Source organism: Anopheles arabiensis, chromosome 3 (assembly GCF_016920715.1).
Source record: "Anopheles arabiensis isolate DONGOLA chromosome 3, AaraD3, whole genome shotgun sequence".
Classification (NCBI taxonomy): domain Eukaryota; kingdom Metazoa; phylum Arthropoda; class Insecta; order Diptera; family Culicidae; genus Anopheles; species Anopheles arabiensis.
In genome coordinates, this window is record NC_053518.1 from 11,974,537 (window position 1) to 11,999,782 (window position 25,246).

Here is a 25,246-nt window from a genome sequence, read left to right on the forward strand (position 1 = left end):
ATGTAAAGGATAATTATTTCCCTTTTCTTTCTGATGAAGCGAAACCGAAATCAGACATGCAATGGGCGAAATTATGCACTTGCGATGTTGTTTTTTTGGCGAGGTTTTGGTTGCAGCCAGGATGGTGCTTTTTTGTGTAAAAATGTGCAGAAACTTTTAAAGGATATTAGCACAAAGTTGGATAACTTGTAAATTCATTTTTATGGTTAAACACCTTCATACCAATCACTGTATGTTTAACAAAAACATCAAAAAGTATTTTACCTTTAAAATTAAAAGCAACAAACACATACAAAAGCCAACAAATTGAATAAGTGTGTTTATGTACCACAAGGATCCCACTTTTAATCGATGGTTTTTTAATCATATTTTAATTTACACCACACTCGTCTGCGTTTCGTCGTAAAATGTTATGCTTTAAATGCGCTTTTCTGCCAGCCGGATAATGGGCTTAAATACATCCTGTCCGTCTAAAAAAACCAGCCGTCTCGCACACACTATCCTTTCGATCGTCCTGCCGCATCGCCGCCACCGTCCTCCATTACACTAACTTTTCACCGTGATTATCAACTCCACCCCAAAAAAAAAAACACACGTCCTCGTCTTTCTGTGTGTTGGTGTGCATCATCGATCGCTTTGTGCACACGGTGCGCTTTGTGGCTTGGTTGCATTCTTGTGCCCCGGGGGTTTAAAATCGACCGGCCGTAAGTATTAATTAAACTAATTTTACCTTGATATCATTAATTTTAGCCTTTGAAACTTTGAAGCTTGTTGGTTGCATCAGCCTGTACTGTGTGATGGGTCGTTTCTTTTCGATAGGCAGCAAAAACATTATGCACGTTTTCTTATACGTTCGTCTTTGCATTGTTTTTGAAAGTGTAGGACACGGTTGTTGCCATAGCATGAAAAGGATTTTTTTAAACAATTCCAACTATACACAATTAGTCACTAACATAAAGCGAACACATAGTCTGCGAGCTTTAAAATCGTTGTCAATGTATGCCGCTGTATCCCTGACACTCGTTCTCTGCGAGAAACGATAAAATTGATGTGTACGATGGTCAATCAAGAAACCATTTCAAGCCGGCAGAAAAAAATCATAAAAATATCGTAAAATTAGCCAAATCACTCAGCAGCTGATTTGAAATCAATACCAAAAGAATGCGCTAAACGTTAGCACCAAACACACACACACACAATAACAACAACAAAAATGGTAGCAAATGATTATTTCCTTTCACCGCCGCAATCACGTGTGCAACCGTCGTTTCACACTGTTGCACTTTTGGGCAATTGCTGATGGCGGTAGAGCAAACATCACCCAGGCGGCAACGTATTATTTCCACCACACGAAACCTCACGCAATCGAACCCATTTGCCACGGTTCCACCACACGGACTCGGGACTCTGTCGATGTGTTTGATGGGATGTTTTGTTGTTGCTTTGTTCATCATACCCCCACATCAACCCCCGGAGCGTTGTGACGATTGCACACACTGACTGATTCCGATTGCCTCTGCTCTGAAGGTCCTAATGATGGTGATGAGACACGGAACGGTTTCGAAGATGATTTATCATTTGCTTTCAGGCAGGATGCTTACATTTGCAACTCTCACGCGTCTCATTCTAGCTAAATTGTCGCTGCTTGGAATAAAAGTGTTAAAAATAATCTCAAAATGTGTTTCAAATCAACTGGCAAATAATAAATTATAAATTGTAAGTAATGACGAAATTTCCTCACACCAAGTGCTTCTTTAATCCGCGTCACCGGTTCGTCGGGATAATTTAAAACAAATTAATTCGACAGCCTTCCTCCGCAGCCCCATCATCTTGTAACATTGTCCGGATCATTTAGCCGTAATTGATGCTCTCGATTTCCCACCGTCAGCGAAGCCGTCAAGTGCATGCGGCCGTTGCTGTAAGAACAATGTTGCAAACATGCTCGGCCCATGTGCCGCGTATCAGCAGGGCAAGATCATCAGGCCCAACCGTACGCTAATGCGTCAACGCGCCACGCCCAAGTGCAGCAGCAGCAGCACAGTGTGCAGCGCGCGGTCGAAATCAATGCCAAACTCTCCTTTCCTTTCCAGCCGGCGGAAGCTGCCGGGCGGGAGCCACGTCGGAGTTATGAGGGAAATTAAATTATTCGTGACCCTGCGCCGGCGGGTTGGAAACACACAGTCGGGGAGGCTCCCGCTCTGCAAAGTGAATTCTTCGAAAACATAAAGCGAGACGAGACCGCCGCAACGCGCCCTGCCACTGCCAAATGAACTACAAAAGTGTTGGCGGCCCCCAGCAGGACCTCGGGAGTTGTGCATTAAATACAGATTAACAACATTGTCCCATTGAGTTTGGAGGGGGGGTGTAATGAAAGGCGCACAAAAAAGTAGTGTAGAATTGATCTTTCGGCCGTACATTCTACTTTGATCATGCTAACGATTGGTCTCGGGCGCGAGACCTGTTTAGTTGTAGCGCTTCCTGGCGCACTTGGTTACTTGCTGGACGGAAAGAGGGCTTAAAGTTGCACATCATTGCATCCTGCTGCTTCAAAAAGTCTTGTGACCCGCAGGGCCTTGTTTGTACTCGTCATCTGCTTTAGCGTAATGAGTGATGATGAATTTCTTTACTCGCCAGTGTGTACATATATGGCAGCAGTAGGGGTATAGGGACCTAAATACCGAGCAGTGCTGTTAAACAAATCATGCAATCATTCGATAATGCTCCACAAATGGACAGCTCATATAGCAATAAAATAATAAACTTTATGGCCATACTGGTAGTGCTCATGATCATCTACACCAATCGATATTTCCATGTCAAAACGTTAATTAAACAACCTTGGTAAACAGTTTATTCAATGCACAATTTTATACAATCAATTATAATTGAAATGGTATTTTTAACTTCCTACAGAATGTCCAGCGAGAGAGAAATCCCATGTTACAAGCAATTCATTGGTTCAACGCTTCAAACAAATTTACCATTAAAACATCAACAAAAACACTCGCGGACTTAACCCGAGACACTACATTTCATTCCCTTTCTGTGGGCTCTCTCTCTCTCTCTCTCTCCTTCTCTCTATTCCGATCATTCCCTTTTTCGACGCGTTGTTATAAAGATGTTGCACCATAATTTACGACAATGATAAGGCACTGTGCTGTGGCAGCGGAAACGGCGCTGCTCAACATCGACACCGCCGTGCTGTGGCTGGCAGTACAAACAGGCAATACATATCCCTAACATGTTGCTACACACACATGCGAACAGACGTGCGGTCATTATTGAGGCCTGTGTCCATCCTGTCCTGAGGGTCGTGTTTGCTTGCGGAATGAAGAGGATCACCTTTACCTTGCTGTTGCTGCTGCTGCTGATCATCGAACTTGTACGCACACGCTCACTGGACATATAGTGCGTTTGAAGGAGGAACAGATTTTGAAGTTTATTGCTGTTGTACGATACGGCTTGGTATCCTTTTTGCGATGTTGTTTACAATCTGTAGCACGGAGGAGTTAATTAGAGGGAACAACTCAGTGTGGGAAGTTGTTGGCTCAGCACCTTGTTTTAAACCCCACAGATGAATTTCTATTGCGTATGAAAGTATTATAATGAAAAATTATAGAAAACTATTACTTTATTTTGTGTCAATGAAGTTTTAGCCAGTCATTTTTTAGATATTGCACGGTTTCAAGCGCTTACTCCATAAGCACTCGTAAAGCTTCGTAACACTTTTAGTACTTTGTCTAATACGTTACATTCTTCGCGGTAATAATATTGAAGCTATTTTTTCAGCCACTGTTCGTTCAGCGATGGTTCATTTGTAGATTTGAAAATCAATTCTTGACAAAAATAACTTAGGTTATGCACTTAGATCTGAATAAAAATGAGTTTCAAAAATCATCAAGGGCTTTACCCGGGGTTTTACCCCTACAATCCATCTTAGGGGTATGCAAAATTATCTTATGAAAGTGTAGAGTTCCTTGAGTACATGAGCTTAGTCCATTTAATCAATCTGGCAGAATCTCTGCTGAGTGCAAGTAATATAAAATGTAAATTAACGAGCTCAAGTTCATAACTTCAACAAAACAGGATCTACAGAAGAGACCCGCATTCAAGACCTTGATTTGCGATGCGGGTCATCAATGCCGTTGCTGTGTTTTGTTGATTAACAGTAGCCTTTTGTTGTTTAATTGAAATTCCAAACCAAATAAATTTAAATTAAATGAAGGAAAGAACCCAAAAGAACATGCAAAAAGCAAGAAAAGCGAACTTGTGAGACCATTTGATTTTGAATGTTTTACGGTCTCTAGAGATGCTCTTAAACTGCTATTGGTTCTCGTTATTATTAAAATGCTCGCGTTAAGATGACAAAAAAAAAAAACAAATTGTATTAAAACAACAAACATCTCTTGAAATAGTTTTTTTAATATAACATCCAAACTTATTAATTCTTTAGCTTATTGCTTAACTGCTTACTATTATTAAAATTGAATTATTTCAAGCACAGGAAATGACAACACTCTGGTAGATTGGTTCATTTAGATTTTACTCTTGAAAAATGCTCTATCGTCCCTAATTCGTTCCGAACGCGTAATAGCTTCCCCCGGGTGAAGATTAATCAACACACACACACGCACGGTAAGGCGGTGATGATTGGTTGCAGCCTTGGTGTACCTTTGCTTCAAACTTGGTCTAGCATGGTGCCGAACATATGGAAGGGTTAACACGCTAATCACACCGAGAGACCCCATTGACACACTCATACGCCATTACGCATTGTGAAGGGGGCACACAATTTCGGCGTTTTTTTTTTTTTTTTTTTGGTGGTACAAAACAACACACCAACTCCCAACTCAAGTACAATTAACAAAGAACGAAACAATCACTCATAAAATATGATGAACGCCCGAAAATAGACCCATTCCGTGTATGTGTGTGTGTGTCTGTATGCGTAGGATTCCATTCATACGCTTTAATAACAGTAATTTTACCTAAAAGCCATACACCATCCACCAAGCGTGGTGTGTTTCCTCTTTTCATCAACTTCAACAAAATTAAACTGTTCCGCTCATCGTCCCCGAAGAGGCTCCTAACCTAACAGTTCATATTCTCCGGTGCTCTTTTATCCCGACGAAACGGAAGGAACGCACCTTGGATAACCTACACTTTCGGGTGGTAACAATATGTTGCTCGCTGTTAGGTTTTCACACTATCCAAAAGCTTCCCCGGGGAAGCAGCAACAACAGCTGCATTTAGTGCGTATTCCCACTTAATAGCTCGTCGTACAATGGGCCTAACGAAAACGGCTGAATATGAATCATCGCCAGGCTTCACACCCTGCACGAGAGGAGCTGGCGCGCACCCAACAGTGTTTAATTGCTATTTAATTGCAGATCCTGGACGATCGCGAACCCGGACCAGCGAAGCGGACCAGGGAAGCGTGCGGAGCAAACATTCGTAGCGTTGAAATAAATTTCTTCATTTGATTATTAACAATCCGTTTTTCCACCTTCGATTGTACAGGAGATGGGCTATCATTTCTTCCCGTTCGCTCGTTTCTGGTGAATTTTGGATATGAGATTTTGCATTTTATTTTTTATTTAAACTCTGCCGAAAGAGTTCACCAACGTACGCAGCACCGATCGATCAACTGGTTTCATTCGTACCAGAGAGAGAGGGAAAATTGATGTGGATTAAAGTTGATTTGAAATTATCCACACCGCAACACCGCGCGGATGCAATTCCGTGCGATTCGGGCCGTCTAAATCTTTCTGATACCCAAAAGCTAGAGAAGAAGAAAGCCCCACACAGAGAATGAGTGAGGGAAGAAAAAGAGCAAAAAAACTGCTTGCCTTTTTGCAGACCACCGATCAGATAATTTGAACGATCGCAAAACGACGAACCCATCCGGTACACAACGCGCTTAGTTTGCTTGTGGTGGTGGTTTGGTTAAATTTTAATGTAATTACGCTCTCTAATTTGTGGAAATAATTGCAACAAATTATGATTAAATTTCCTGTCTGTGCGCACCCGCTACCCTGTGCTGCCACACTGGTTCCGTTTCTCTTCGCAGTATCCGAAACAACAGAATGGAACAGGCAGAATTCGAATGTGCTCGGTACGAACAATAATTAGAGTTTAAATCAAATAAACTCATTCGTACACGGAGATGGTTCCCTTTTTTCGATCGATAATTTCCAATCAAGCAGGGGCATTTATGATCGATTTGAACCATTGGTGATGGTGATGGTCGAGCATGGTGGTTAATAGATGTAATTTCTTTTCATCATCTTGTATTGTGAAGCATCATCACATGCCCGAACAAACGTGGAGATTAAACGGGGAAATGTGGTGTGTTTGCAAGTGTGCAAGATTTACTCAGAGATACATTCAGAGGTTTTAATTTCTATTGTGATAATAACGGACCAATTATTTGCCTCTTGGAACGGAACTGAAATAAATAAGAATTTTAAGCGCACCATTTGCATAGTAAGTTTAAAGGCATTTTTCTTTCCATTCTTGTCTCGATGTTCGCCAAGCGCAAGCCAAACCTATAATGAGAAAGCCACCAAAAAGTGAAGGCAACTTTTAGGCTGGCAAAATAAAATACAAACACCATGGTTATGCATGCAACCAACAAAAAAAATATTCGCCACGCCGATAACGCGTACCACCACGCACCTTGTCCGATCGTGGTACAAAATTTTGAATTAATTAGTATAATAGCTTCATAAATTTGTCTAAATGGTGATCTTAACGCGGTCCGGAGGTAAAACACCAATTTCAATAAAAAGTGGAATTATACGAACGATCGAGTGGTGCAAAAAAATAAGAAAAAGAGCCTTCGTTCGATCGTCACACCGCCGATATATGGTCTGGGGGTCCCTCTCTCTTGCCTTTGCCGGCTCGTCCCCGAAACGCTCCTTGACGATCGATCGAATTAGCCCGCGGGGGCTTTCGGGGCCGTGCCATGCTGGGCGACGACTACTTACGAATCACATAACCATCAAAACTCGGACCATCCGCATCATCATCATCTGCTGCCTTTACGCCGACGGAAAGCTGTACGAAAAGCGTCAGCTAGCCAACAACAAAAAAAAAAAAAGCAGTCTGTTTTGTCAGTGATGTTTTTTTTTACAAAAAAACACTCTTCCCGAGCAGATTCAATTGCCCCGAAATCGTTGGTACACACCTTTGACTCGAGCTTAATAGCATAAATTTGCGATATTAATTGGATGGAGCTGTACGCGTGTGTTTGTGTGCGTGTGTGTAGAGTCAACGGATAAGGCCTGAGGTTAACCAAACAAATCAGCGTATGGTAGAGGAGTAAAAGATGAGGGTGAGGTTTTTATTTGAATTTTATTGTTTTAATTTATGATGCAAAACACTTCGCCAAATAAGTGCATAAACTATTGGATATATTGGATAAAACCAAAGCAATATTGAGGGCTTTTTTTTTGAAGAATTAATCCCAATTTTATTGCCGTACACATAATGTACGAAAGAATACGAATTCTAAGAGAGCAAAAAAACGTTTATTAAAACGTATGTAAAAGAGATTTTGTAATTGTAATTTTGTAATGTCTTTGCAGTTCGTAAATAAAATAAAATGAATAAAATGATATCGAAAAAACTAATCAATAAACACTGAGTATAGAAGTTTTAAAGTTAAATTTTAAGAAAAACCAAACACAGCCTTCATAATAAGTAAACATATATGATAAAAACAAATAAATTAGAATATTCTTCATCCAAATGTAGAAAACTTCCTTTCCTTCATTAGTGCTCGCATCTTAAAACAGCAACACCGGAGGAAAAGAAACAACGGGCGCTCGTAAATGGGGAAATAAAGTTGACAAATAAAACCAACTTGGAACACGCGCGCATTTGACGGCATTCTCTCCTCCGAACGCCACGGGTCCGTGTCGCTTGATCTTTATTGGGCCGGCGAAGAGAATTAACCCCACCGGCCCGATCCTGTCGCAAGACCTTATCCGTGATTTCAGGGTTTGAGGTAATAATTGACCAGTCCCGGGGCCGGCAATATCTAGAACACACACACAGCCATCCTCCTACAAACCGACACCAAGGGCAGAGAGAAAGAGAGCGAGAGGGAGAAAAGCCGGCCGATAAAACGCGTTAGATCGGATATTAATAAATTAGCCACCATCGATTGGTGTGACGGAAGAACGGCTAAAAGCCTGCTCCGAGGACGGGACAGGGAATTCACCATCTCCCTGCGCGCCCCCCTTCCAGGAGACGTGCGACAACTCTCGTAAATAAACATCCAAATCGATTTTCCTTCCCAAACAACAGCACCACCAATTTAAACATCATATCGGTGTGTGTAGAAAAACAGAAATATTTGGTGACACAACCGAAACTTTGATCATCATCATCGTCGGCTTTTGCTGTTTGTAAAATGTCCCACACACAGACACACAAACAACACCACAAACTTTCGATTCGGAACACTACGGATTCGTGTTTGAAAAAAAAAAAAAGAATGAAATTGAGGTGCGGCAGCACCGGAAATGTTGTGACAGCATGGAACGATCACCCCTGGTCGGGCTTTAGAAAACCATAACCAACCAAAAAAAGAGGCTAGATACTGCTTCGGAAGTTACTCCCCCGATTGATTCGGCCTAAACCGTTTGTGTGTGTGTTGGGTGTGCCTTTCCCCTGTTTTCTGAAAAGCATGCATCGCGGATGCAACAACGATGCAACGATGGCCCCTCTGCGGTTGGGAAGGGGATTGCTCTTTCTAAGCTAATTTCCGGCTGCGTTCGAAACAAATTCAATTTTGTGGTTGCGGTTGAGAAACTTGGATACGCCGAGGTCAGGGTCGAGGTTTGGTATGAGGTAGGTCTCGAACAAGAGCACATTCTTGTACCGCATATCCTAAAGAGCCTCAGTAGTGCCACCGCCGCAACCATAAATAATGCAGCAGCCAGTGAGCGGTGACAATGTTAAGAGCATAATGTATAACATTGTGTGAGTTTTTTCAAATGATCAAATCTGAGGAAAAATAGTTTGCTTACAATGTATGCAATGATTCAATAACTGATGTCTGAAACTATCCGTTAGGTGCAAAGGATGTTTTTCTTCACTAAACATCTATTTTTGTAGTTGCATCATGAGGTTAAGGCTGCTTTGTCGTCCAGAGGTAGTTCCCAATACTTGCTCGTAGCAATACCAACTTTTTTATTTGATTAAGTGATTTGTTGTTCTGTGCCGCATTTTTTATCTACAGATTTTTCTGAATAGCGTTAAGAACGTCTAGAACGGTCGGCTAACCGCGGAATGCCAGCCTAGCGATTCTCCACACAACTTTATGACATGACATTTTAGTGCACATTTAAACAAATTGGACACGATAACGCCTTATTTTTTATAACAGATGCGACGTTTGTTTAATAAACTTGAACAAACACAGTCGTTTTCACCAAATTTTGGCTATAACTCACCTATTATTGTCTTTAAGGCACTAATGTTTTTTTTTGCACAAAAAACAATCAAACTACACGGGGTTCGTAGTGTTTATATGATGTCAAATTACATTTGTCAAATTACAACTGCTCAACGGCGAATTGCTGTACGGCGAACAGAGCATCCTGACGGTGGCGAAGGTTGGCAGGATACAATGGCTGGGGCATGTCATGATGATGCCGGACAGCGATCCCGTAGTTTGGCATAAGGTGCAAGGAAGCCCAGCGAACTCGATGGCTGGATCAGGTGAAGCGAGACCTGTCGGAGATCGGGTGTCTACATGGATGGGAGGCTGCAGCCAGGGACCGAGCTTCCTGGAGAATTTTTGTTGACCGGGCCATGTCACATCGACGTGCTCTATCGTGAGCAGGCCAACAAGAGAGATAGAGAGACATCTGCACAAATGCATTGTAAATTTATCATGATTCTTACAATAGTCAAACATTGATGCCTTAGAGACAAAAATGGGTGTGTTGGAGTAAAAACTTGATGCCTTAGAGGAATACATTGATGTCTTAGAGTCAAAATTTGGAGGCAATGACTGTAAATAGTTACATAAATGCATAAAAAACATCGTATTAAAAATTGACCTAACATCAAAAGTATTTGTAGAAGAATACTTGAGTCTCTAATACAAAACTAATAATAGCTCGTATTGTTATAACTTAAAGAATTTCAAAAATTGTGACTTCTATATTCTTTCTATAATTTAAGTTATAGAGCTCAATCATACATGTGCTAACCGGATCGAGCCTTCGACGAATCGGCATCAGTTTACATTTGTTCTGGATGAAATAATCTAGGCTTAAAACCAGAGGCTACTTTGGCGTGTGGTTTTGTGCAGATTGTTGACGTTATTTCAGCCGCAAAGTGCCAAACTCCATATAAAAAGCTGACTAGAATCGAAAAACTCACCCTATGTCAGAAATTGGAAGAATAATAGATTATTCATAAAGAACCGGGGAATATTTCCTACTGAAAACAAAACAAATTACAGTCATGATGAATACAAGTAAAATTAAAATAAATTTAAGATTTTTTGAAGTTTTCAATTGAAAGCTGTAAAGCTCCAGTTTCACTTTGAAGCAAACTTTGATCAAACCATACTGAGTTTTGGGAATGGAATCAGCAATTGGCACATTCATGAATGTATAGCACTTGAAATTACGCTTACCCTTTGTCAAATTACAAATTCTTCCCATTTAACAGTTAGTGTTGTTCGATACTGCCCAATCTGTCATTCGTTCATATAAACAGTTTTCTCCTAGACTCATTCCAATTCACCCGAACCCCCCACACAAGCCATGATTAGAAGAAATTAACGAGTTCAACATAGTTGAACTCCCCTCGAAGACCGGCACCAAACTGGACACCGCCGCCACAGATCGAACTTGAAGCCACAGCTCAAAGCAATGATCGAACAATTAGACTTCGTGCACGATTCCAAAGGTACTGTTTAGTGTGACTATTTTCGAGTGGAAGCAGTGGAGCGGCTAGCTAACCACCAAACAAACCCGCGATCATCGATCGTGATTTCTTCTGCCCCGTGATTTTTTTTCTGGGTACTTGAGGGCAAAGAGAAGAATAAAATACGCCTTTCTTATACCCCATTTTCCGTTGCTTCTCATGGGATTGAGCAGCTTGAGCTCATTTGCACGCGGACAAACACCCGCCCTATAAAGGGGAAGCGAAGGGAGACGCGCACGGAGAGGCATGGAAAACATCGCCGAATTGTAATTGAATTGAGAAGAAATATCATTAATTTTGATTAGTAAAGTGTTGATCGTAGGGCGGTACCCACACATCGTCCTGTGCCTTCTGCTCGTTTTCTGCTCCGTGCTCCGTACTTGGTTCCTGGGGCACCGCGGCACATAAACATAGAATCACAATACGGCCGGGAACGCATCTTCGGGTGGTTTTCTCATTGCCGAACAGGCACAAAGTGGGCGGTTTGGCTTGTTTTGTCGATGGAATGATTAGCAAATGGGGCAAAACGGGGAAAACGGGTTAAGCTTTTGGGGAGGATGATACACACACGCTGAGTACGAAGGCTCATTGATTGGACGAACATTCAAATCATACTCGGCGGGTAAGGAATATTAATTGTTTTCCTTTATACTGGTTTCGAAGCAGTACCTCTACAATGTAGCCGCGCGTGTAAAGCAACGTGCCAAAGTATTAATCATTACAGGACAAATGAAAATGACATCATACCTCCAAAAGCACCCACAGCACCGCGAAACCTCTCCAGAAGTACAACAAACGGACCCATTTATTCTTCGTTCGCGAATACACATCATCATCAAGCTCCGCTGCAGCCCCCAAAAATGTAATTATTTTAATTAACACACGTACTTCAACCTTTCCGTGCTGGTACGTTTCTAATTGAAAGCCATTCACAAATCATCGGATCACCGTGAAGAGTGAGCGCACACCCGCCGGTCAACAAATCGAACGAAAAACTCATCACCGCGCGAACTTCTCGGAATTCAGAGTTTCTCTGCACAGAAGGCAAATAGAAAACAAAAGACTTTTCAAACCGCAAAAGCCAAGCAACAAAAAACACACACACACACAAACGCATCCCTCACCTTACCAAAAACCACAACACAGCTTCACCCCACAGGAGGTGGTTCGGGAATCGAACCGTTGAGAGAGTTGTGGCTGTGTGGACGTTTCCGTCCCTCCGTTCAAGGTACGTGTTTCAGCTGCTTGTGTCCCTTCCGAAAATGGTGGGGGACATGGTAATTGCCACCCTGCCCCTGCAGCCCGAAAACGAGCCGTTGTACAGAGCATGAAAATAATACATTGCCCAGCCGACAGCATTCGTCTTGTGCTTCCAGTCGCGCTCCCCCGACGAGGGACGGAGGAGAATACACCAATTAATCTACTTCCATTGACCCAAGGTACACGTCATCGCTGAGGGAGTAATGACTGTCCGAAAAGTGCAGAAGAGAATGAAAAGTACGCTAAATTCGCTCTACCCCCGCCTCGACCGAACGCTCAGTCTAGAACATTTGCCTAAGTATTTTTGTACCTAGCGCAAACAAAAGCATTTACTGTGCCGATGGTCCCGCCGGTGGGGGGTGTTTTCTGTTAAGATTCCGATCTGATTTATTCGGTCACGGTACGCGCAGAAAAGGGCGGACGGCAATTCTATTTTTTGGGGGGGGAGAATAATGAAACCTGGGGAACCAGTCAACTTGTCAAGAAGACTTGGAACCAAAGGTTACGCAAGGAGGAGGACGCGTACATCATCTCTTTTTGATCTGAATAAGATTGATCAGGTTGGGAGAGAGACCAGAGCTAACATACCGAGCATGAAATCTAAAGGTGTGCGATCGTGAGATATAATTAGATGATGATGGCTCTGGGAAGATGATGTGAGACATTTCAGACATTCAAATATCGATATTTAGAGGACAAACCGATATTAACGCGATTGTTTATTAAGGCGACGGTGGTATTTTCGAAATGGATCGTGATGTATGATTATTGTAAGTAGATTAACCCTTTAGAAAGGCAATTTTGTAATAATTTAAATATATTTTTAGTTCTATATTCGAAACATTTCAAGGAATTGTCCAAATTATGGCAGTTTGCCGACAAATTGTTCAACTTTTTTCTCGTAATTCATTCCATTTGTTTGTGTAGATTGTAAATTTGCAAGAATATACAAATTTTATGCACAGAATATTCACGTTTCTGTATTAAAACACATCATCGTGAAACTTATAAATAATTCGATTTCCGAGCAAAAAAAAAAAACAAATAAAGATAAAATACGAACTGTATCTCCTGAAATTATCCTCCTTTTGCACTTTTTTGGCCCTGTAAAAGACTTTTTTTGGTTTAAGAACGGTTTTGTGGCCATTTCTTCATTATCTAAGCTCATAAAGTGTTTTTCTTGATGGTATTTCAGCATTTTAATAATTATATTGTAATTATACCGCTAAAGTATAACAAACAATTTAAAGTAATGTGCTACGATACATCATAAATAGGTAAAACTTATGTACAAAATAAAACAATCACACAATAATTAATGATTATAATTACAAAAGGGCATTTTTGCTTATAAACTTTTTTCACCCCAAAGAAGTATGTTTACATAACCCACACAAAAGTCGAATACATACATAAAAAAAAGATATCAAACATATCTATTGCCTTATTTTATTTCCCGTGATTGTATTTCCCATTTATTTATTTTTATTCTTTTTACATATATTTTTGGCATTTGACATACAAAAGAAGAAAGGAATAACCAGCGGCATATTGATGTTTTCTCTTACAATTTATCCCGCACTTTCTTAGGTACATAATGAGCGAAAAAATATTCTATACAACGTGCACAATTGTAAGAATAAATTACCATTCTCATAAATGGGACACGCTCTTGAGTACAGGAAGAGGATAAAGTACTTCAAAATGCCGAAAGAAAAAAATCAAATGCTCGTTTCACCTAAACCCTTATTCTGCACTGCCTCTTGTTTGAAACTGGGAGCAGCATCTAAACCACACGCTGATCGAGGACAACCACCACCCGCCAGGAACCACCACTAATGAGTAGAAGAGCGAATGAGAAATCTCTCAGCATTGGTCGATTTTAATTTACACTTCAGCATCAGCAGCACCCCTCCGTGAAAGGTAGAACGATGTGCGGGAACGGGTGCATGGAGAGGAGCACCCAAACCATCGCCAGCGGTAGTGGTGGTGGTGGTGGTGTAGCATAACTCCACCAAGAATGCTATTGTTTCGCGTTGGTCCGCATCTATCCCTTCGCTAAGGCTAAGCCCTAAAATTGTTTCCGACTTGTAGCCGGCCCAACGTCGCAGAGAAGCCCAGAGAGTGGGATTTGTGCTCGAGATGGATTTTGTGTTTGAGTCCATGTTGCTTTTTGGATAAGAAGCAACAAAATCCTACCAGTCCATTGTGTTGTCCCTGTGCTGCCTTCGTTCCAAGAGAAGAGTTACAAAGTGAACGTGGCAAGGGGAAGGAAGGAACAGCGACCTGCACACACCGGGAAGACCTTGATCACATGAAATATGTTTGCATTTCGTCTAATTCATTAATAACCAACGTATTTCCTTTCCTTGGCTTCCCCCAATCCCGTGCGATAATGAACCGAAGGGACGATTCGTTCGGCATTCAACAGCTTCACGGTGAATCGAGTTGCCCGGAAGGGAGGTGGGTTGCTGGGTTTACGAATTTTACTTATTTCGTTTTGCCAAATCAAACCAACCAAACATGCGAAAAAAGAACTGTCGGAGTTTTTTTCTTATACGCCAAAACGGCTGTTCTTTGATTCGAGGAAACAAATTAACAGCATGTGCACCAGGAGCTGAGAGAGAAAGAGAGAGGATCATAAATCCAATTTCACGGCATTAATGCACCATGATGGGAAATGCGTAATAAACAGTGTGATTAAAGTATTTGGATAAAATTATGATCACATCATTTGCCGTACGAGTGTGGTTGGTGCATTAGTGCGTTTTTAAATCGTCTCTTGTGTCGTAAAGCATTAATCGGAATAAATAAACCCGAATAATTTGAAGTTGATCGCACAAGTATGGAAATATATCAATACAGATACAGGGGTTTCAAGTTAAACTGCTTACATTATTAGACTATGAATATTACCTTTCATTAAAAATATAATTTCGTTGGATACTGAAGTTTGATAAATCACACCTTTGGCTGGTTTGAATTTTAAAACACACATACACACAAATACGATTAACAATGCACACCTCCTTCCACAGGCCACATTTATATAACTTTTTGTCGGTACGATCAATTTTGTTATCTTTTAATTTGTGCACAAAAACACACACCACACCACATTCGTTTGGGAACGACTGCTTAAGGCCTATCGATTACCGTCTACTATTTACAACACTTTTCGGCAAATAAAAGGCGCGCTAACGAGGCACTTGTTTGCTACATTTTAACGTTAATCATTTATCACATTATGTGTGGGGGGGGGAATAATATGTTTCACTAACTAACAGCTTATTTCACTCAATTTCACTAAACATATCCGGAACAGTTTCCGCGCGCGAGCAGTGTCAACCGATTGGGTGCTAATTTATGTACATCCACCAACCGCTATTTCTTTCTTCTGCCTGTCTAACTCGTGCCCATCTCGTGCCCATCTCGTGTGTCGAAGGGTTCGCGTTGTAATTTGATCGAGTTCCCACCGTCCCCCGGGCAGGACACGCGCACGTGAAAGCAATTTAGCACAGCTAATATGGCAGCTGTCAATCGCTACTGTTGGAGGTGGAGCTGGCGAATAGAGAAATAGAAAGACACCTCACACAGTACACAGCAGCAACACACAAACACACACTTTGTGCGCTTCCGATTGGGTCACGTTCTTCCTGTTTCCCCGTTCGAAGAACGCATCATCCTCACCGTGGTGCATAAACGCCCGAGCGAAAGCATACACGATATAGCACGGAGGGCTGGTTACGAGAAATTACGCGCCGCGGCCAAGTGCAACAGCACCGGCAGCAGCAACACGCTGCAACGGCGCGCGCCGCACCCAGACGGACGGATCTTCACGCGACGACTGGTCCGATCAAAATAATAACAATTCCATCCATCGTGCAACACACGTGCGAACGCGCCGGCGGGATTTGACCGGCGCACGATGGGTAAAGCGAGTGGTCAAAATATTTAGTTTTTGTTTAAAAAAAACGAATTAAAGACTAATTTTAAACTCAAATTCATTAACAAAACTAAAAACAGTGGCAGTGCAGTGCAAATTTGTTTGTATATTTATACGACGCATTGAGAATGTATTCCAACATGTTCAATGTTAACAAGATGATAATATATTCGAATGATTTTAACTTATCACAAAATTTGAAATAAGCGCATTTTTTATGAAATAAAGATTCACTTAACTGTACCATAAAATGTTAAAGAAAAGCCAGCGCGATTTATTGCCGCAATATGCTTCGAGTTATTCCATTGTGCAAAGGGAGTGAGAGGAGAGAAACTTGTTTGTTTGTTGCTTTTTCGCTTAGTTCCTATCTTCAACCCTATCTCTCTTTCGGTGAGAGAACTGCTTCTCTCTTTCTGTTTCTCCATATGCCGATAGCATGACTTATGATTCTCGGGGTGAATTGCTCGTCTTTACAAGTGTGTTTGAATTTATTTGTGCCAGTTATCGGAATTATACGGAAGCATAACAAAATTGTTGCGTTAAATTGCAAATAATCTTAAATACAAGTAAAAAAAACAGTTTTCACTTAACATTTACAAACTAAATTTAAACCTGTTTTTTAATATTTCATTACAAAAATAGCATTGCATAATGAACAACATCTAACTAACAACACAAAGCAAACTTGTAATCAATCCCACTGAAATTAAGTGAAAACAAACTTTATTATATGAAATAGCTTTTCACAAACTAATTGTATCAATTGTGATCTCTACAATGCATAAGAAATAAAGCATTTTTATAGTTCCTCCTTTGTTTACAAAAAAAAACAACATTATTCAACGGAGTAGATACATAAACGTTTAGAATAAATATTGAATTTATGTTACAATCTTACTTGCTGATCGTGTAAAACACTCAAAATATTTACAACATATTTTTAAAGTGCTTTAAAACGTCTCTTTAGCAGCAAAATAATCAAACATGCAAACACGTATCAAACATGCATTCAATGAATGTTGAGCTAATTTGAAACTGAGCTACACCACAGCATCTGGCGGGCACTAGCCAAACTACGCCGATTAATCGAGCACTATGGGCAATAGCACGTGCAAAGACGGACAGGAAATCGCCCGTATTTGGTTCGTTGCCGTTAATTACATTGAATTCATTAACTCATCTACTCATTAATAAAAATGAAGGAAGTTTGCATGAATTTATTAAAAAGCAGTAAATAAAATTAAACTATTTTGGAAGATTTTGGTTGATAAAAAAAAGTAAAATAATTTTACTCCAAAGCAACGTACTTAAACAAATAAACTACAATAAAAATCAAGCCAAACTGCGCTACTTATACAATAGAGTGAACTTTCTCAATGCACTAAAGTTTCCAACGCAATGTACAATTGATGAAAGAGCATAACGGTTCCATCAACGACGTCAAATGCATTCCGAATAAAAAAGAGACACAATTACACACTTCCCCAAATGCAGCACAGAACCGACAAAACAATGTAGTGATCATGCAAATTGAGCAAGAAGCAGCATTTGTCTGTAAAAGCGCAAAACATTGCGTATCCGCCAGATAATATGCAATTCTTCAGTGCACTCGGATGAGCGGTTAAGGCATTTGGCCCATGCTGTAGTAATCATGTTCTGCTGCAGTCACGTTCCACAAAACCATCGAAACCACAGTTGACGCTCTGTTTATTGAAATTGAAGAAGCAGCAACCGAGAGAGAAAGAGAGACAGTCAAACTGGCCAAAGAACTTTAGATTGTTCTTTTGTTACCACCGCTCTCTTGCTGCCTTTTTTTCCAAAAACGAAACAACAATCATAAAATCCACGATGCTGTTAAGAGCCAAAATTTATACCTTTTTCCTTTCGGCGGGGCCATCATTTCGTCGGTCAACATGCCAGCACGGGTACGAAGCGATCGTTTCCACCCTGTTCAGCGGACGGACCCGCACGAGTAAACGACGACGACGACGACGACGTAATGCAACCAAAAACCATCAAAGAAATAAATCATAAAGTGCACATGTGCACGTGGAGCGGCGCGAAAGTGCAGTGCCGGCGAATCAGCAGAGCCATAAAAATCGTAAATTCGCTGACGAGCCAAAGCAGCGTCGTCGACCGGTACACCGCGGCATCGGATCGGTCTGCAGCGCGCTTCTAAAGGAAACGACACTTTGAAACCTGGGCAGCCCTGGTACACCACCGTCATACCCCGAAGCGACGCGGGGCAGATTATTGGCGGTCACGGTGTGAAATACACCACCATAATGAAAAACACATTCACTCAAACGCTATAGCCCCATATGGTGATCCTGCTGCCCAAGCATCGGTTAATCCTCCCAAAGCACAGGGCAAACGGTGTGTGACAGGCAATCGGAGCAATACTTCCCCGCTAGCAGGAGGAACTTTTGTTTAGGAACTGTTTTACAACATTTAATTCTGAGTCTCCGAAAGCGGCGGAGTAAAGCTGCGCGATGGACGCGCGCGCGCTTTGCAGTGCGATCTCCTGCAGGGCTGGCAGATTAATTCCCCACCAAGCATAATTAGATTTTTTATGCCTGAACGAATGGTCGGACAGTAAAGCAAGCGGTCAGTTGCAGTCTCCGACCGTTCCGACTGCGTTCTGCTGCTGCTGCTGCTTCGTGGGGTCAAGGTGTTAATAATATGCAAAAATGTGCACGAACGAGTACGGCGGGGGGATTTGCACATGCTCATGCGGCAAAACAATAAGTATGTAAAGTCATGGCATGAGCAGCAACAGCACAACACGGATGCGCGTCCACTGGGCAAAAGATTCCGAATAATGAATTTTGCTTCACCAAATCATAAAGAATGCACGGTGATGCAGCATATCTGCGCGGCGAGAGGTCAAAAACTGGAACCGGAACGACAAAAAAACTACTCCTTTTTCGATACAATTCCAAGCCGATGATGCTGACGCTTTGTTGCTGTGGCGAAGATTGAGTGCGCAGCACACAAAACTTACCTGTAAGAAAGAAAGAACAAAACGAAAGGTTAGCTTTTTAGTGTCACAATTAAAAGAGTGGACAAAAGGGTTATTAGAAGGATGCATGTGAGTGTGGTAACGTAAGATATGTACAGGTTTTTGTTTGTACAGTGTAATTAGAAACATAGCTGCAACGTGGTGCAAGTTTAAAGTATTATATTTTGAGAGTGTGTGCGTATATACACTTTAAGTGTTAAGTAAGCTAACATTTTATCAGGATGCAGTTAAGCTTTGCGTGTTTTTACAGGCGCATAACTTGTGGAAGTTAGGAACATGTTTACAACAAAATAAAATAAAATAAATAAATAAATCTGAGTTTTGAGATAGTATCTGGTTGGGTGGCCGGTGTCAGGGCTGGGCGGGTCAAAATAAATACGTATTATAAAAATATTTTAACTATTTTTTTACAGTTGGTTAATGATTATTTCACACTTACAAGTTGTAAATGACATTATCCAACTGGAAAAATATCAGACTAAATTATTTATTAGATAAAATAACTTCTATGTTTCACAGACACTTGCCCACTTATTTGGTAAAACTTTATAGTGTACTGAACAGTAGGATCAGCATTTAACATTGTTTGAAAATGTTGTTAACATTCATTATTTAACATTAACACACGTAACATTGTAGCACAAGGTTAAGAGCACAATCTTATTGTGCCCATCCTTCTCTTCCTCTGGCCAACCTTACGCCTGAATTGTTTGCCATAACTAGAGCATCTTCACCGTTGGACAACATTGTAAAGCTGACTTACAAACAAACAATAGACAAGTGTTCGGCGTCGCTGGAAACTATTGCTAAAAATCACACCCCTCCGAGAAACGGAGAAACAAACGAACGGAGCCTGTCGAGCAGTTTCCTTGCGCCATTGGATTGATCCAACATTGTGCACTCGACACTGTATGCCCCTTTTCTCGTGTACGTGTGGTTAATGTATTTTATTTTCAAACACAGAACCGTTGTTTACTCAAAGCTCGGCACCTGACCACCTGATTCAAGGGGCAAAGGAAAGAATTCGGTACACAAAACGAGCGCTGTTAATTAAATAGTGTTTATGTTTCAAATTAAACACGGCAGGGATCTACTATTTCTGCATACAATGTGTTACAATACCAAAACAACAAAATATTTTACAATAACTAGTTCAATTTAAAAAAAAAAACAGATGCAAATGGGAAGAAGGCATGAACGCTTCCGTAGATGATACAAAAAACGGTAAATCCATCACTTTGAAACATATTTCAGTGCGCAAAAGCACACTCGAAATGAGGCAAGCGCATAATTAATTTAACTTCAACGCCTAGCTGCCATTCAATTCAATTTAGATGACTTCATCTGTTTGCTCATTTTTTTTCATTCCAGGTATGGGAAAAAAACGACAACACCATTGCCACACATACACACACACTGACACTGGTACTGGTCGTAGTGATGGCAGCAGGCTAATCGTTGCATTTAAATTAACTAATTACCGTCTATTACCCTTGCCACGAAGGTTACGTGCGACAGACAGACATACACGACGACTAGAAAATGGGTGATGCAAAGCAGAGAAAGTTTTGCATGTTTTCTTCGTTTTTTTATTGCTTTCGAGGATCCATCACATCGGTTGGGCGTTGAATTTAACGATACTGGAATTTTTTAAACTACCAAACATTGCTCTCCGTACGAGACTGTCCCCGTGCGTGCCCGGTTCGCGGTTCATTTCCATACACAGTGAGTCTTTAGTAGCGCCTGAACGGTGTATCTGTCTGACTTTGTCTGACTCTACCATGTTACGGTCATTAGCATTAAGCTGTAAAATTTCGAGCCTCTTTGCAATTTCAAGCATGATGGGTGTGCGGGTGAGATTCGCCACAAAACGTGCGTGATGTGTTAAATCAGGTGATCTTAGTCTCATTATTGATTCTATGGACTGAGGGGAACTATTCTAGAAATGGCTTATTTCTTGCCAGCCACCCGGTGGACAAAACTAATGCTACCGAATGAGCGATTGAGCATAAAACTTGGTCGAAATAATGGCTAATTTCATTCGATTACCATTTTTTACATGCTTAGAATACGGTTTTGCATGAATTTTCTCGTGTCCATGGCATGATTTTAGCGCCGGCCAAAATCGGTTCACGCATCGGTTCACATGTTTACCGAAATGTTTATTAGTGTACTGCGCACAGCGCGGGCGTATGTGCCCTTGTGTACAATAAAATATATCACAAGCAGTCTAATGAGGTTACAGCAAACCGTCTGTTTGCCGCGGAGTCGTGAGCAATCGATTTGCGACGGCAAGGACACGCAATGTTTGCTCTACATACACTCGTTTGCTTCATAAAGCGAAAGGTCAAACAAGTTAGCTTAATAAAATCATAAAAAGGCAAGACCATCATCAAGAAATAATGAATGTTCATGTAGAATAGTTAATGATAGCTTTTGTCATCCAATCATTGGCTTCATTCATTAAAACTTAAAAAAAAAAAATTCCAAACAAATCCAACATGTTGTGAATCGTATGTTCAACTCGTCTCAATACCATTTTTTATGCGAACAGAAACTTCGAAAGTAAACAAATGAAGCAAATGTACGTCAAGCTCGATTGATAACGGCTTACAAGACTTTCGTTATGCTCCGTCACTGTTTATAACGAATTATCAACCGATGTTTGGTTTGAGCGTGAGTTTGTTTTGATGCTGGATTCTTACTAGAACATGAACAATATTAATTACTAAAATCATTCTCATTATTGTTGATTTTTGTATGATTTTGCTCGATTAAAACACCACTTTTTCCATAAATACGCAATTAAAAAATCAACCAAACCCAAACAAAGCTGCGCTTGTTGCAGTCAGTAACCGTTGTGCTCAATGTCGAAAGCGGGTGGATGCACACAATCGTGACATTTGTCACCGAAAAGACTGTCACGCCAACCAACATTTCGAAAAATGGCCAACGACAAACGTTTCGGTTATTGTTCCTCCCGGATTCATTAACCCCCCCCCTGCTTTTAAATGGCACCTGCTACAGTTGTGTTGTCTGTTCTCGTCATGCTCCAAACTTTGTATTTACCCACTTACAACGCGAAGACACGCACACACACAGCAAAACCAAGAAATTTTGCACAAAACCTTGTGCTATTTATTTTGGGCCATTTAATCTCAACCTTCACCTTAACCTCCCGGGGGTCTCCACGCGAGTCGCCCCATCCCGTCCCTTTCCCGGCAGAGCTCATTATCTCGCTGCCCGTACGATGGTGTAATTTCTCGATGGCATATTCTTCACACTGTTGCGATCACACACACACACAGCTCGACAGTTTAATTCGTTCGTTTGTTTGACAGCGTTCCGCGGGGTTGTGCGTTTGCTGCTGCTAGTTTGTGTCCTTTGATGTGTTTTGTTTTGATTGTTTTTTGTTCGCTCCCGGCTGCCCGTCCCGAGGCGACCAAAATCGGTGGCACGCGAAGACTGCCGGCGAGCTCACTCCCGATCGAGCGCGGGTTTAGTGAGCAGGAAGCCGCCACACGTTCCTTCGGAACAGGCACGGAAGCTGGGTGCCCCAAGTGGTTCAGTGGGGAAAGGGTAGCGCACAAGTGCATCGGTGAGATTTACAAAAAAACACGGGTGAAAGATATCAAGCAGGTGTGAGTGTGTGTGTGAGTGCATTGCCTTGACCGTCCACTGTGCCACGATTACAAGATCTTTGCACACGAGCGCTCCAACCGCTGCCTACAGCTCACTGCGATACAGTCGTGTGTTTGGCTTCGGGACAAATGCTATTTGTTTCCTCATTACCGCGCGCTGCTTTCGATTTCTATTGTCGCTAAATCAATTGCTTCCGGTCAATTTGCCGCCCCCTCCCTTAAGTGAGTGTTTGAGTGTGTGTGTGTGTCTGTGCACTTCAAATAGAAATTTTGCCATAAAGTCTAACAGGAAAGCGACTGAAATAGCTAGGAGAAAAAGGGGTGAACGAATTTTCTCTCCAATTGTGTTTGCGCAGCGTGCCCTGTGAGCGATAAAACAGATTAGCGCAAGTGTGTTGCGCCTGCACAATCGTCACGTTTCGCTAATCAGCCGAACGGGTGACTGTGTGTGACGTCGATGGGACGTCGGAGTGGACGGGAGATGAAAAGCTGAACCGAAAGTACGCAGCAGCAACCGTTGACATCCGAGTGGCAAATTCCGCGCTTCACATTCCCTGCGCTTCTGGCGTTCTATCAACGCCCTTTTTGGCCTCCCCTCAGCTCGACCGTACACGATCATCAGTGGCGTGACGGTTTGTTGTTTTTTTAAACACATTTTTCTAGATCGTGTGAGATTGTTTTCACTGTTCTTGTGTGTTTGTGTGCGTGTGTGTGTGTCGATGAATTTGGTAGCCACGGCGGCGGCAGCGGCGACGGCAGCACACTTCAAGTGGAAGGGCACTCGGAATTTGGCACTCGGAAGGGGGCACTCTAGATCCGTCGAGCGATGATGATGCTGACCCACCACCAAACGCCAAGCACCGCCGTGAATGGTTGTGAAACGTCACCGAACGTGAATGTCGGCACCACCAACACCACCACCACTGCAAGCATGATGGGTGATACCGGTGGGGAACCTCAGCCTGCTGGTGGAGGCGACAGGGTGGAAGTGATAAGCCGCGGAAGGATGCGACGCATGGCGACCAGCATGCTCTGCCAGCGGTACCATCACCTACAGCTGCAAGCGATCTGTGTCGCTGCGGCCAAAAGCGCCGAGGCACGAAGTAAGTGTTTGATTTCATTATATAAAAAAAAGCCGTTTACATTGCCCCACCTCCCCACCTCCGGTTACGTCTAGCAGGTTCATCAAATCGATTCGCGCGCGCGCGAATCGGACAGACACAGGTGGCTGAGCGAGACTGCTGTTTGAGCTTGTGCGGTATTGCAGTACAGTGTCTTTGCGTTGTTGTATAATTTTCAGTATAATTTTATTCGTTCTTGATTTTTTGTGAAATTGTAAGGAAAATTAAAGAGCAATTATATTATATAATAATTTTTGTAGATTTAATATAACCATATTAGCAAAGATACCATATTTGGACGTTTAAAAGACTCACTATGATGTTTAATGTATAATATGATAGTTTGTATGACGTAAATATTTGTATATTTATTTAGCGCAACAACTTTAATTGAAGATTAGTGTTGGGTGTATCTTATTCAGATTTATATTCATATTCATCATTGAAGATATCTCTGAAATGATTCAATGAATCTGTGATGGGTAAGGTTGGCAAAAATCCGGATAATTTCGGAAGCAGCTCCCTCCCAGCATTTTGGGAGTCATCCGGAGTCATCCGGAGTCGTACGGAGTCGTTCAGAGTGATTCGGGGTCCTCGGAGTCGTCCAGAGTTGTCGACTCTGATCGACTTCGGTCGACTCCGAATGACTCTGACTCCGGTCGACTCCGGACGACTTCGAACGGCTCCGGACGAATCCAGATGAGTCCGGACAACTCCAGACAACTCCGAACGTCTCTGGTAGATTCCGGACGACTCCAAACGACTCCGAACGACTCCGAACGACTCCGAACGACTCCCAACGTCTCCCAACGACTCTGTTCGACTCCGGACGATTCCGACTCCTGGCAGAACTTATGATTCAGATTTTGTCGGAGTCGGAATCGGACTAACAATAGCCGGAGTCGGATCGGAGTTGAAGGGTGCGCACAGCACATCACTAATCTGAATCCCGGATGAAAAGAATCATGAATCTAGGAAGGTTTAAGAATCTCGAAAGGTTAACATCAGGGAGTCATGCATTCTTTGCGATTTATGAAACTCCAGAGATATATGCAACTTAAAAAATTCATAAACCTTTAGCTTCTTCGACAGGTTTACGAGACTTATTAGCAAGTGCCACGCAGCCGGATAGACGGTACTTGCGATGGAGGGTTGAGTTCACGAATCTATGAGATTCATTGATCATCAGAAGTTGAATCTGAATCTTTAGATATTCATGAATCTTTGGATATTTACAAATCTTTGGAGATTCGATTCAAGATTGAAATTACTCATCGTTCGAAAATTCATATGAATTAATCTC

General features: G+C 41.8%; 2 protein-coding genes across 11 annotated transcripts in view; one reads left to right on the forward strand and one right to left on the reverse strand.

Annotated features, from left to right (window-relative positions):
- Positions 1–25,246, reverse strand: part of LOC120904822 (dedicator of cytokinesis protein 9) — a 90,676-nt gene that overhangs the window by 43,217 nt on the left and 22,213 nt on the right. The gene's annotated exons all lie outside the window — the stretch shown is intronic.
- Positions 22,870–25,246, forward strand: part of LOC120904825 (protein phosphatase 1L) — a 32,823-nt gene continuing 30,446 nt past the window's right edge. Inside the window, exons 1-2 of one of the 3 annotated variants that reach the window (XM_040315227.1) lie at positions 22,870–23,454; positions 23,555–23,925. In XM_040315227.1, the coding sequence (XP_040171161.1) occupies positions 23,649–23,925 (277 nt within the window). In that variant the 5' untranslated portion in view covers positions 22,870–23,454; positions 23,555–23,648. Of the gene's footprint in view, positions 23,926–25,246 lie in introns of all 3 variants that reach the window. The other 2 variants (XM_040315228.1, XM_040315226.1) reach the window with 2 other exon arrangements.